At 40.8% G+C, this 14,735-nt stretch overlaps 1 protein-coding gene across 2 annotated transcripts; it reads right to left on the reverse strand.

Annotated features, from left to right (window-relative positions):
• Positions 1-267: 267 nt before the first annotated feature.
• On the reverse strand, positions 268-14,245 carry elac2 (elaC ribonuclease Z 2). 2 transcript variants are annotated; one of them, XM_056402485.1, is made up of 25 exons: positions 14,144-14,245; positions 13,677-13,980; positions 12,344-12,394; positions 12,167-12,237; positions 11,132-11,196; positions 10,949-11,006; positions 10,790-10,858; positions 10,566-10,688; positions 9,999-10,054; positions 9,847-9,905; positions 8,418-8,490; positions 8,217-8,329; positions 8,006-8,104; positions 7,749-7,887; positions 6,815-6,900; positions 6,394-6,515; positions 6,105-6,201; positions 4,850-4,988; positions 4,719-4,757; positions 4,401-4,510; positions 3,090-3,189; positions 2,882-3,002; positions 2,346-2,424; positions 1,825-1,969; positions 268-715 (listed from the first exon to the last, which is right to left on the reverse strand). In XM_056402485.1, the coding sequence occupies exons 2-25, from the start codon at positions 13,904-13,906 to the stop codon at positions 455-457; spliced, it is 2,505 nt and encodes an 834-aa protein (XP_056258460.1). In that variant the 5' UTR covers positions 13,907-13,980; positions 14,144-14,245; the 3' UTR covers positions 268-454. The 2 variants fall into 2 exon arrangements, with proteins under 2 accessions (XP_056258460.1, XP_056258459.1); XM_056402484.1 differs by having other exon boundaries at positions 13,677-14,216.
• Positions 14,246-14,735: the final 490 nt, after the last annotated feature.

A 14,735-nucleotide genomic window follows, 5' to 3' on the forward strand; every position in this document is an offset into this window, starting at 1 on the left:
AAAGTCACACAGGACACACCTGCCAGCGATTTGAGTGTATGAAAAATAGCTAGCAAGTTAGCAGAGAGGCCAAAGTAGCTCGTATCGATAACAGGAATATCTAGGTTCCATCACTCCAAGCTGTGCTGGTGTTAGCATGAACATCTTTCAGACCTGCTGAAACATCTCTGATGTCTAAAACCTTCTTTCATTTAGTCATTTCTGTGTCCTGTTGTTATTAGACATGTCTGAACTAACTGTGGCTCTATGACACTGTATGACATTACAGCGGTGTGGTATTGCTTTATTCTGTTTAATGAAAAACCAAAAACTCTATTCATAGCTCAGCATTGTTCACTCCAGAGCAAGAAATATAAATGCATATTCATCCATCAAACCACGCAAGGCAAATAAAACTCATGTTCATTTAAATAAAATAACTGAAGATTAAAGTATTTTTCTCTGAGCTCATGGTTTAATGGTTGCTGAAGGAGGTTTTTTGTCTCTTTGTGTCTACATTGTGCGTCGCTGCCTCGTCCTGGTCTCGTTTGGCACCTCGGCCCATTGCCGCCGCTCCGGTCCTCCTATTCTTGCTGTTCCCCTCAGAGCTGCTTCCTCTCGGATGTCTCAGCTCCCTCTTCTCTCTTCTCTCCTCCATCCCTCCAATCTCCTCAGCAAAGAGGGTTTTCAGTGCAGGAATGAGTCTGGGGAGGATTTTAAAGTCTCCACAGCGAACCTGAGAGAGGAGGAAATGGAGAAAATGGTCAGGAGACCGCACCAGGTCTGAATGTTAACTCCTGAAGGAGAGAGGCTCACAGGTACTGTGGTAGAGGACAGAGTCTTTTCTCTCAACCTACTTCTTTTCAGCCTTTTATCTAAAAGGAATCGAAACTAAAACTAAAACAATATGGAGGTCCTGAATGCAGCTGTTCAGGTAAACATACTGTTTTCAGACTTTTCCGTCCGAGGTTCCAGTTTCAGGTCTTTTTAACACAACAGCAGAGAAACCAGTCAGACAGACATGAAAACACCACAACATGCAGCGTCATCTCAAATTAAATATTTATTTCTGAGAGTTTTAACAGCAAAAGTGACTTAAATTTTCAGATTTCGAAAGGGATTCACACAACTTTTAAGACTGTGAAAAGTCAAAATGTCACATTTATTGTGAAACTATTTCAACAGGCTTCATCAGCAGACCTACTTTTAAGCCGAGAGGAGGAAAGTTCTACACGTCCTGAGGATAAAATCATCTTTCTGAGCTCACCATGTCAACAGATCCATCTCTATGGCATGTGAGCAAGTGGGTGCGAAGAAAGCTAATAAGTGGACCTTGAGTTGGGATTACTTACTCTGCAACTTTGCTGATTTCAGATCACATTTTATTGAAGTAAGGTTTTCTCATTTCCTGTTTTCGGTCAAAAAATATCTGATCAAACTATAAATAAAACAAAACTATGAGAATCTGAAAAAACTGTTGAAGCCAGTTGTAGATAATAAAGAGTTTTCAACACTCATTTCAGTCTCCACTCCATGAAACAGTCGTGGTGTTGACCTATTGAAAAGTACACTCAGCAGGTACTGTATTAGGAACACCTGTACATCTGCTTAGTCATGCCATTATCTAATTAGCCATTATGTGGCAGCAATGCAATGCATAAAATGTATATCTGAATGTACTTGTACAGGCTGGAAAAAGGATTTCCCTAATCACAATTTGTACTTTGCAGAAGTGTTGGTAAAACACTTGTGTAGATATACTATTATTATTTACTATATTTGTCAGTCACTGCTGGATGAATGAACACTGTTACGGGAAGTTACTGAGTCCACAGTTCTACTTACTCTCATGTGGTCAAACGATATTCCCACTCTGTCGGTGAAGTCCGCACTGAAGAGTGGGATCTTGGCGTAGCGCTGGCTGAAGTGGTTCAGCATGATAAAGTCGGCATTCATCTTCATGCCGATGCCGATGGCCTGGGAGGTCGTGCTGTCAGAAAACAAGAGGCGTAAAGTCAGATGTTTACGTTACGCTGCTTTCCCACTGAAGCAGTATTTCACTGAGGGAAAGTTTCCGTGGGAATATTGTTTTTCTACAAATATAAAAGATGCTTTCGTGAAGACAGATGCTCACTCGTCCTCCATAAAAAGCTGCAAAAATCAATGGCAATTGTCTGTGGAGAGTTAGGAAATTTAACAAGCTACTCAATGGATAACTGCGACCTCCAAGAGCCAATAAAGTTTCCTTTGTTGGCTGACACAGGGCTTTAACTGCTGCAATCTTCCTTTTCTCTACCATTTTATTCATTTACATAAATTACATTAAAGCCTTGCAGAGCTACTTGGTGACAGTTTGTTTTACTCACCTGTGCCTCTTCTCTACAGCTTCCTCCTCCATCCCATCCTCCAGCGTGGCCTCGTGTATTAGTAAGGTTGCGTTCTTCCCTGCAGAAGAAAGAGGCCTGAATCACACACGAGCACTTACAGTCTCTTCCTGTCCCGCAGGAAATCAATCAGGTAGTCGGCGTAATCAAGAACTGGCACGCCCTGTTCGTCTGCTGAGCCGAGCCATCTATAATGAACAGGCATGGGATATACTCGCTGTCTGTGTGGATGCTCTGCTTGGACTGAATCCAGTCAAGCAATTTAAGAGGAGTCAATGAAGTGGGATCCCGCAGGAACCATTAGAAGAGCCTGGAAGCTGCGAGAGTGATCGAAAGCATTAAGAAATATCGGATAAATTATTCAGAACAACCCGTGTAGTCGAGCTACGGTTAAGATGACCTTTATATGAATCTCTGAAATATTGAAAGAACATGCTCAATTTGCTATTACCGACAGTGCGTCTGTGTAGATACACCTCAGTGAAATATGGACTCTTATCACTGTGAGTGGTACAAACCAATGTGTACGAATCCATCACAGGGCATGGTGTCACCAGAGAAGGCCAGTTTCCAGCCGGACTGGTGAGTGAAGCTGCAGGCGAAGGCGTTCTTACAGTGATGCACTGTGCACGTCTGGAACTGAGGCACAAGCAAACAAACAAAATGATGAGCAACTTATAAAAAGTCTTTAATACTGAAAGACGTCAGGCTCGAACAGCTGCAGACCTTCTTCAGATCATTCTTCTCCAGCAGCGCTCTGATGAGTGACTGTGTCCACTGTGTGGGCGGCTCAGCCTCATCACTCAGAAACATGTTCGGGACGAGACTGAAAAGCAGAACAGAGGACGTTAAAGATGATGACAAACCAATACCAAAAGTCTGCGGTCTTCCTAACGGCCCCGTGAGGCTGTAAGGCTCATTACACATCTGGAGTGGTGGCTGGATGAAAAACTTTTAAAGAGAAGCAGAAGGAAACAGCGTGTTAGCTAAATCAAAGGGGGCCACCTCTGTACGGTGGCCACTGAAGGACATCTCAGATTGTCCAGACATCAGACATCAAGCTCAGCTTTCACCAGTCTAAGCTGGACTCACGCTCCACTGTGCTTTGAGCTTGATGATCAAAAAGTCCCAAAAATGTAAGACGTAAGTAGAGCTGCACAATTAATCTTAATCACAAAATGGCCAAATGCCATATCCAAATCACAGGCGCTGTGATTTCTTTGATAAAGATAAAATGTTTCACAACAGACCCAGGCCTGCAAATCATATTCTCCAGATATAAAGGAACATACTCGTTTGGTACAAAAATTAAAAAAAAAAAAAATCGCATCATCATCATTTCTATATTTTTTTCATCAGTGAAAATTAAATACAAAAATGACTTTCCCAACTCATGTGTTGCAGCTCCACACCCACTGTTTCCTACTGAAGACAAACGGGTCAAAATACAGTTGTTTTCTTAGTCATTTCCTCAAACAGCTGGGATCTGTAGTTTTTATCCAACGCTACTCAAACAAGAGGAAACAGTGTATTTGTTGGGGACTACTTTCAGTGGCGGATTAATACAGATTTATTGCTCTAGTGAGTATTTACAGCAGGCTGGTGTGTGTGGGACTGAGTTAAAATAAACTACAGCGGGGGCGTCGAGTGTCGCAGTGGGTTAAGCAGGCGCCCCATATGTAGAGGTCATTCCCCCCTCTCTATGCCTCCCCATTTCCTGTCTCTCCACTGTGCTATCAAATAAAGGCATAAAAAGCCCAAAAATATACTTTAAAAAATAAAAAATAAAAAAATAAAGTACAGTGTGTATTAATGGTGATGAAGCACCCGGTGTAACAGTGTGGCTCATTGATTGTTTTACAGTGCAGTTCTACGGCAGAGGACTACGAAACATCAGGCTTTGATACACATGTGTTACTAGGCTCAGTTTATCATCAGAACTGTCCTTTTCCGAAGTGAGTGTACACTCTTTGACATTCTGAGAGCGTAACACTGAAGTTTGTGTTGTGATGTGACAACGCCTCTGTGTCCACATACATGATATGGTTCAGCATCTCCTCGCACTGGTTGTGATACTGGTTGAGCCACATCATGATCTGGCCTGGAGCAATCAGGTAGATGGGGCTGAACGTCTTTCCTAAAGTTGTCTAGAAAGATAAATATGACAAAGTCAGACAAACGTAATCATCTCGATTGTTCATACATACAAAAAAAGGAGGAATAACAAAGACTATTGACTGTTTAATACATTAACTGCAAAAAAATCTGAAAACATCAGTAAAATAGTAAAATAAGTGATGTCACTTTTAGAGAATGTATTAATATTAAAAATGCCAATTATTTTTCTTTATTTACCATTGCACGTTCCCTCTGGTACAGCAAATTCAGCAGCCCCTGAGACAAAAGCATTGAACATGAGGATTAGTAGCTGTGTAGAGCAGGTTTAGTTTTTAATGGTCAGTTCAACGTGGTGCACAGCTGCTTACTGTGTGATGGTCAGCGTGCAAGTGTGAGATGAAGACGGTCGATATCTTGGAGAGAGCGTCATCCACGTCGTCCCCGTAGTGTCTGCAGAGCTGACCGAAGGTTCCCTCTCCGCAGTCCAACAGCACCGACTGAGTCGGGCTACAGACAGGTACACACACACGTTAACAACAGGCCAGAGAGGAATGAAATCCATACAGGACACACACAGACAACAACTACTAACAATGGACTCCAGCTTTTTTCTTTTCATTGCGCACTTTTTTTTTTTATTTGTCAGCTCTTGTGGCTGCTACATTTCTGAAATAAGAACTTGAGACTCAAGATTTAACAGCACCAGACACAACAGGTTCCTGGTGAAATCTCAGTGTAAATGTCAGTATTTATTCAGAGATCACTGTTTCACAAAAGAAAAAACTCTTAAACTTGTCTGGACCTGGATGGAGAGTCACCATGTTGTGGTGAATAACTGCTCCAATCATCATTTTAAGTTCAAGTCAAGATCCCGAAGTTTAAAATAATACGATATACGTAAGGCTGATCCGATGCATAGAACATTTAGAATACAATAATTTACCAGTTTATTAGGAACAGCTAACAGCTAAAACGAATAGAATCGAATGCAACAGTCCTGCAGTAAATCCTCCTTCATGAAGTTCATTATGTTTTAGGTTTAGGTTTTTGTTCAAACTGTTGGAGCAGTGTTGATGTGTTAACTTCAGTCATTTTGTAGGCTGTAGTTTGTGAACTGTATTGTGTTAAACTGAAAGGTGTTTCTATCATTTTATTTTTTTATTTATTTCTATTATTTTTATAATTCAGGTTAAGCTTCAGTAAAGACTGAAACTGTCATTTAGTATGAAAAGTTTTTTGTTCTAAAGAAATACATGTTCGCAATATTTATGTATATAATATTTTTGCTTTCCTGCCGCAAGAAAACGGAGGGAACGGCTCGCTGCAGTTTACTATCAACCTTTCACTTTTTGTTTGTTTCTGGTTCCAGATGAAGAGAGAAAGGCCTGTCTTCTCCCTGCTCCTTTTCAATCTGTGTCTATTATGTTTTTACAGATTGGAGCTTGCATTTTGTGTCAAGTTTTGAGCTGGAAGTGTAAACTGAAGTGATTGAGTCCATTTCAAGGATGAGTCATGTTGCAAATGGCCATTTGATAATCCAAATATAACATGGATTATAGTCCACATTTCAGGACCTGAATACTAATTAACTAAATACAACTGAACAAAACAAGACATCCATACCTGATATTAACTAAAGTGCCGCTGACGTTTCTGATCTTCATTGGAAGAGCTGATCCTGTTCCCAGGAAAACCAACTCTGGGTATTTTTCGCCTCGCCCTGCAGAATGAAAACTTGTACAATCATTAAGAATGCAAAGGAAAAAAAAGGGGCAGTTTGATTTAAAATGGAAGAATTTTTTTTTTCCACATTAAACATCATTGCAGGAGCATCCTCTTCAATGCAATCTCTTTTTTCCTCAGCCTTAAAAACTAAAAGTACCCCTCCTGTGTTTTCCAGAGGAGAACTGACCGGAGAGCTCTGCTGCATCAGTGGAGCAAATCCTCCTGCACTCGTCCACTTGTTCCAGAAAGTTTGGGACCTCCGAAGCTTCTTTCACAAACTCCTCGGCGTTGCAGGAGGGGATGGCGTCTCTAATGAATGAGATACAGAGTCAAGAAGACACACACCACTGCCTGCAAACAAAACGCGAGGCGTGGAAAACAAGGATTCGTTTCACATCTGACCTTGACGTGCCTCTACAGTACTTGACAGAAACAGTGCAGAGAGAGAAAAAAAAAAAAAAAAACACTGACACTTGTAAGACGAGTTTAAAAAAGAAGAAAGAGGCTGAGTGTAATGGTCCACTCCAGATTGTTTTCTGTGACAACGCAGCGCTCGGAGCTGCAGAGTAATGTCGGGTAAATTGGGGGGGATTGAAGGACAAACTAACCTTTGCCACTCCATTACGGGTCTGAGCTGGAACTTGAGCAGACACTCGGCTCTGACGTTGGGGGCGTGCAGAGCGGCCTGAGGCTCCTGAGGGAAAAAATGTTTTTGATGTTTTCGCCATGTACCACACCTGATTTATGACTTTGTGAACTCTGCCTTTAAAGCAAAGTAGAAATATATACGCTGGACTTTATTAGGAACACCAGACTAACACTGGGGAGAGCCTCCCTTTGTTCTCTGTGGAAAGATGTGATCTCAGTGACTTTGACCGTGACTGTTTAGGATCTCCTGGGATGTTCACCCACAACAGTCTGTAGAGTTCTTACTTCTTGGAGCCAAAAACAAAAAAACATCCAGTGAGCGGCAGCTGTGTGGAGGAAACACCTTGTTGATGGGAGAGGTCAGAGGAGAACGGACGGGTTGGCAGTAGCTCAGATAACCACTCAAAGCCAGGTCTGATGGATTTGGATTTCTGATGAGGCAGAGTTACAATTTGGCATCAACAGCATGAATCCATGGACCCAACCTGGGCACTTTGGGCCTTAACAGCAATCAATCATGGTTTGAATGTCACAGTCTATCTGAGTGTTGTTGCTGACCATGTGCTTCTCTTTATAGCCACAGTTTACCATCTTCTAATGGCTACTTCCATCATGATAATGCTCCATGTCACGAAGCTAAAGTCGTGTCAAACTGGTTTCATCTGAATCCAGCAGAACACCTATGGGATGTGGTAGAGCAGGAGGTTGTCACAACATGAACGTGAGAAATCTGCAGAAATTACGTGATGCAGTCATGACAACATGGAGCAGAGTCTCAGAGGAAAGTTTCCATCTTGTTCAATCCATGACACGAAGAACTGAGGCTGTTTGAGAGCAGAGGGAGGAGCTACCAAGTGTCAGTGTGGTGTTCCTAATAAAGTGCTCCAGGGTTACCTTTGTTTTGTAAGACTTGAGCTGTGGAAAGATCTCGGGGTGAATCATGTTGAGCTGAGCTTGAATCTTGTGACTTCTGATGTTGTGGACTGTCTGGGCTTGTTCGTTGAGGATCAGGTGTTGTGTTGTGGATGGAAACCTACAGACAAACAGAGAGAAAACTCTCAGCATCACTCTGTCAAAGTAAATGTCAAAAAAAAAAAAAAAAAAAAAGAAGAAGAAGCAGGAGTCTGGTTTCAAAGTGGGAGAACTCAAACCTCTCCATCCACTCTTTGTATTGATCTGTTTTCAGAACAGACTCTGGAGTGATGTGGACCACCAGCACAGCCGGGTCCTCTGTCCCCCCCGTTTGGTGACTAGACGGGACGACAGAGTGACGTGAGATACAGCTTTTCACACACGCTCAGTGTAATCCAGATAAAGAAACAATGAGCTCTTAACATGTACAGCTCAGACGATCTGTTTTACCTTCTCAGTTGCTGATTGGTGCAAACGGCTTCGACAAACTCCTCAGACGGACACTCCACAATAACAAACACTGGTCCCGGGTCGGCGGGAGTACAAACCTGCTCAGGCCGGATCTACAAGAGAACAGCAGAACCGTCAGCAGGTACCGATACTGTCGGGAGCAGCAGTATCAGAATCAGAGAGTCCATCTTCATACTGCACCTCTTTCCCTTGAAACGTGATGCTGTTCCCAGCTTTCAGAGCTGAGATGAGCGGGCCGATGGCTGCTGTGCCTCTGTGGGAGAAAAGATTTTAAATAGTTAGTTATAGATAGCTATAGATTTAAAATGCTAAAACACATGAATGTAGAGCTGAGGTGATTAGTCAGGCTACCAAAAAATAACCGTTTTGATCCTTCAATTCATTTATTAAACAAAGAAACAAATGATTGATTCTCAAATATAAGGGTTTTGAATCTATTTGTATTCTGTGCTGCTGGTCCAAGAAAATAGGCAATTTTCTGTGGCAGTCTCAAAGATTTTCATTAAAATAAATGTCTGTTAAGTCACTATCTATCACCAAATGAGGCCCCGCTGCTTAAACTATTACAGTATGTGCAGTTTGAATTGAGTGTCTGCGATAGTTTGCTGCGAATGCAAACTGAACATTTCCTGCTGTTCTGCCTTCACATTTAAAGTATTTAACTGGCGAAACACAAGTTGAGTTTTATTATGAAGTAGTCACGGGAAATGCAATGTGTTTGTCAGTGAGCTCAGCACTTAATACTGTTGTTCTTCAAAAATGCATCTAAAAAAGAATGTATCGCCTGACAGCGGATCAGTTTGAAACATTGCAGGGAGAAGTGGAACAGGAGCCACGCTGAGCTGGTAGATTTAGAACTGCAGGCGACAGGCTGCACACCTCCACCTCCTCAGCCAGGTAACTAACTGCTCTCACTGTGTCCAGCTGTTCACACACTCAGGCGGTGTGCAACATCCAATCAGATCACGGTTGCTCACAGAATGATGGGGAAAGGCCAATTACTGCCTGACTTCTTTATTAAAACGATGATATTTTGTTTTGCTGCCTCCAGAATCCTGTGACCTGTTGTATTAAACCATATTTCCCATTACCATGAGTTACTACAGGTGTTGCCAAATCAACCAGGACTGAAATCTTCAAGATTAAAGTTTAAAGAAGAAATCTCATTATCTGCATTATCAGAACCATTATTGATGGTTTATAGAAATAATAAATAAGGGCTTTAATAATAGTATGAAACATACAGAGGTAGAACATATAAACATACTACTACTACTACTACTACTACTAATAATAATAATAATAATGATAATAATAATAATTGCCATGATTGCAATGCAATACAATTTAACTGAAGTTGTAATAACTAATTTCCACAGAAACACTCTCACTCAAACCTATACTGATGATAATAACAAAAACTAACACACATTGATTCTGTATGGATCTGTTGATGAAATCATCATACCATGCATTGAGTGCAATGCAGCGTTAATATTTCAATCAATCCAACCTCACTGAGTCACCAACTGGACCTCATGTTAACTGTAATAAAACACCAATAACAGGTGTTTTTTTTTTTTTTTATTTGATGCAAAGATCCACTCACACAGGCAGACCGAGCTCCTGGGCTTGAGCCACCAAGAAATTTCCCTTCCTGGGATGAAGCTGTAAAAGATTTTAAAGAAGAAGAAGAAGAAAGTCAGAACCAAAGTTCCTCAGTTTGTACATCACACACAGGATGACGTTATATTTTCCTACCTTACAGATAAAGGCGACCACCAGAGACGTGTCTTTAGCTGCTGTTCGTCTTTCACCTACAACAAACAAATAATGATGAAGTTGAGCGAGGTGGTTGTGAATGAATCTATGAACTCCTCAAAGTACCAGATAATTTTTACAAACAGTACGTGCTTCTCTACCAAAAGTTCCAGGAACTTTAATTTCCCAAGAATTAATGTCGAGGAACTTTCTCAGGGTACAAAGTTCCTCCAAAGCCTCTGGGAAGATCAAGCAAATCAGTCCACGGATGTATCGAAAGCACGACAGGTGCCTTTCATGTCAACAATATTCAATATACATTTAGATCAGATCAGATTCCCTCTGAAGGTCCCCCTCAAAAACAGTTTATCTCCCTGGAAGTTAATTCAGACCCTGGTTGCTGCAGTGGAAAGGCAGGTAGGGGAACCGAGTTCCTCAAAAACAAGTTCCTACGCTGGAAACACAACAACCTAGCTTCTGATCAGGATTTCAAATTCAGTTTGTGCAAATTCCCAAAGCTCCACAGGTGGCCTCCAGGTGTACCTGACAGTTGGTTCCTGGACTCACCTGGACTGCCTGGATTGTCTCTGCAGCTGTCGAGGTGACCGTCACATTTCTTTGGAGAAGCCGGCCTTCGAGAGGGGCTGCCTGACCTGGGGGAGAGCTTCCTACTGTGACCCCTCGACTGGGCTACGGAGTGAAGATCGAACAAGAGTCAGCTGATGAATGAAAACACTTTGAGAAGTCGAGGCAAAGCAGAGAAGACTCTTGAGCACAACATCTGAACTCACCAAATATTGGCACTTGATAAACTGCCATTGTGTCGTCTGTGTAAGTCTCTGCAGTGTACGGTCGAACCGCTGGGAGAACACGACACAGTAAACATCACTCTGATATAATATAAACAATTTAATGCAGTTATCTAATTCAGCTCAGCAGAGTCAACATACACAGCTTGATGTCTTCCAGTGGTCCAGAAAATGACTTGATGGCGTTCACGTAGTCGTCCTTTGATAAAAAACAAACAAAAAAAAAAAAACCAAGGCAGAGAAGAAGAGTCAGATGTGAAGTGAACATGTGTCACATGTAAAACTCCTGCAGGTGTGTTTGTACTGTGTGATTCGGTTTCTCACCAGCTGTGGAGGTCCAGAGAGGACACACTCAGGGACACCGGTGTCCTTCAACGTTAATATCATCCCTGCAGAAAAGACAGCAGACATGGATACATTTAAAAAATATATATCCTCAATTGCTGATATTGATTTAACTGATGAGAATATGACAAGAAAATCATCTATAGCTGTGGCCCTACCTGCAAAAATAAAGCTGTCCTTGTAGCTACTTTCACTTTATGTGGGAATATAATAACACACTGTATCATGGCATTGAATATTCAACTGTCAATGTCAATAAATGAGTATCTGATTAAAATCTATTAATATGTTTTTTCCCCCTCATTAACATACATTTTATTTTTTATTTATACTATAAATCTGCCATGTTAAAAATGTTAATAAATGTTTCATGTGCTTTACTGTATGTGGTCTAAATAAAAGTAAAGGTCCACTGTTTCATTTCAAAGTCTCATATTATACTTTTAATAAGATTCTTGTTATCATGATTTAAAAACAGACACATTCTCTAAATATATTAAATTATTAATGTAATGTATCAAATCAATATCTGCACTAATTTTGTTGTTTGGTACACGTCTAAGTTGATAGTATTTGTGGCCATTTCATGAAAACTTTCTACTGTCAGTTTTCATTTTAAACCTGCTGTAAACTGCTTATTTTTGGCCACTTGGGGGCAGCAGAAACCAGCTGTGAACACGACATAGACATTTTGTATCACCACCTTTAAGGTTGACATGAACTTCCAGCAGTTACAGGCCACATTATCATTCAGCTGGAGTCATGTTTGTGTCACCTGAGGACTCTCAGTCCAGAGGTCCCTCTCTTTCTTTTAGCTGGGTGTCTAGTCTCCACCAGCTTCTGAGGGAAACATCTGTCTCTTTAGCTGCTAAATGCTCCACTATGTTCAGCAGCTGCGCTCTGACTGAGTCTGTCTGCTTCAATACAGTGTAAGCAAACAGTGTTACCATGGACCGCTGCAGTCAATAACATGGATTATTTAATCTTCCAAATGATCAGACAGATGTGACTGACCTGATAAACCTCCCACGTTGTCCCAGCTCAGTCTGGTCAGGAAGATGTTGTCCAGGTGAGCAGCCTTCAGTCTGTCAAAGGAAAACACCTTCATATTAACCCTTTGTTTTTCCTTGTCCATCAAACCAACCGAGATGATGACAATGTGGTTACACCGTGATGGACAGATCATCTTACTTGTGTTCCTGCATGAGTCTCTGTGTTCCCTCACCACAGTTGAACAGGTACCTGCAGCAGAGAGGAGGGAAGGTTGAAAGGTTTTTTATGTGCAGATGATGAAACAAATATGACTGGTGGACAATATTACTGTGGTGTCACGTTGGGCCATCAGGGACTGTGCAATATTTGTAGGTTCAGTAATATTATTATGTCATTATTATGTTAATGTAATTCTAAAATATGACAATCAATTAAGCCTGCTCTGTTTTTTGGACCCCTGCATTCATGAAAGATCCACTTGAGAGTTTGAGCTTTTGGACTTGCACAAGACAAGACATTTGAAGTCGTCACCTAAGACTCTGGTGAATTTTGACCATTTTTCAGTATCTTTTTGCATTTTATAGACTAAATGATTCATTGATTAATTGAATAGATAAATTCAAAAAAAAATTAAAAATAACTTGTTTTAGCTAAAGAGAAATCTAGCCAATCACTTCTCTATTATTGGGGTACAAGACTGAGCTTTTACTTTTTCTTTTTACCATTTTCTGACATTTTCTGGACCCATTAATTGATTAATAGAAAAGTTAAATAAATCAATCAATAATTAATAACTATATTGCTAATACTTTAATAATAGTGTCAATTTCTGCCACTTCTCTTTAAAAGACAGCATTTTAATTTAATCTGCAACACTTTATAACTCATATACAGCATCTGTGATATCCTGATATCAGCTGATCATATTGGTTTACCTGTTTATTTTGGTTTATGTGTTAAGAATTGTAACAGTTTATACCCTCTTCTCTTTACAAGCAGTGGCAGAAGAAGTACTCAGATACTTTACTTCAGTAAAAGTGACCACACTGTAAAACTATTCCATTAAAAGTAAAAGTCCTGAATTTACTCAGGTATGTTACTCTAATAAAAGTATGTTAATTACTATCAGGAAACTTACAGTACCAAACGTAAACATACTCAATGCATAATATTGGCCATTATCTAATTAGACATTTATTTCTGATGCATTGATGTGTAAGCAAAATTTTACAGTTATTTAATATAAGGCTGCAAGTAATGATTATTTCATTATGGATTAATCTGCTGATTACTTTCTTGATCAATACATTAATTGATCTAGTTGCAAAACAAAAGAAAATTGTGGAAAATGTCTGTCACAACTACCCAGAGCTTCTCAAAACACTTGGAAGATGGCTGTTGGGCAGTGTAGTCTTTTACAAAGCATCTACAAATACAAGTTCCTCACATTTGTTCCACAGTTTGTACCTCAAAGGTGTGACAGGTGGGTCAGGTGGTTAAGGAGGCGTGCACATGTTTCTATAAACAGTACCTGTTGTACTCGGAGAAGACATAAAGTGACGCAGCATTATCTCTGCTCCCAGCACCGACCACCTGCAGGTACACTGTGGATGGTCCGTGAAGTTCTCCTCGTTTGTTCTTGGTTTTCAGTCTCCGCAGTGGCTCCTTCTGTTTGGCTTTCTTCGGACCCAGCAGCTGTCTCGTCCCCGGGCTATTATCACCATTGTTGTTGTTGTTTTTATTATTGTTATAAGTCGCCATTGTTCGGAAAAACTGGAAAACAGTGCGGGGATCGCAGCGTGCGAGCGGCGGTGGAGCCGCAGGAAGAATACTGCCTTTAACAAACAGAAACGTAAAGCACCTCAGCTTCAAATGCACCCTATTCATAATAAAAACGTCAGCCGATATTTAAAACAGCAAAAATCTATGAGTCACACGTAAAGCACTCAGTTGACGTTCGGACATACATTTCTACACGTTTTTTGATACATTAATTACCTAAAAGACGCTGTTTGTATGTCCGGCAGGAGCTCAGAGGTTGGTTGACACATGTGACACTTCGTCCGGCAGCTAAAGATGACGTTTCCACATCTTGTCCCTCATTGGTTTGTGGGCTTGTTGAGCAGGTCTGTTGACCAATCACAGCGGCTCATGGAGGGAGGGAGGCGGAACTTCTTGTGAACATAAACAAACTACTACAAAATAAAACGTACTATATAAAAAATATATATTTCACATGTTCAGCCGCTCTTATAAAGTGTTTTAATGATCAAATAACCCAAAATACCCTTTCAGAAAAAAATAACAGCGAGCGTAAATTAATTTTAAATGTTATAATATAAATAGAAAGATGTGTTTATTGTTGAAACATAACTTGTAATCATAGACGGAAGTCCCGGTCGCAGCATTATGCTTAGTCTGCACATAAGAAGAAGAGAGGTTGATGGAGACAGCGCCTCCGATCTGCCTTGGATGATGCTCATACTTGCTCCACAGTGGCTGCTTTTTGCATCAGTGACCTTCGTGATTACAACCTCGAAATAAACTTCTGGGGGACTGTGGCCTCACTGCTGCTTTCAGAGGGTTATAC

This window comes from Seriola aureovittata, chromosome 17, assembly GCF_021018895.1.
Source record: "Seriola aureovittata isolate HTS-2021-v1 ecotype China chromosome 17, ASM2101889v1, whole genome shotgun sequence".
Classification (NCBI taxonomy): domain Eukaryota; kingdom Metazoa; phylum Chordata; class Actinopteri; order Carangiformes; family Carangidae; genus Seriola; species Seriola aureovittata.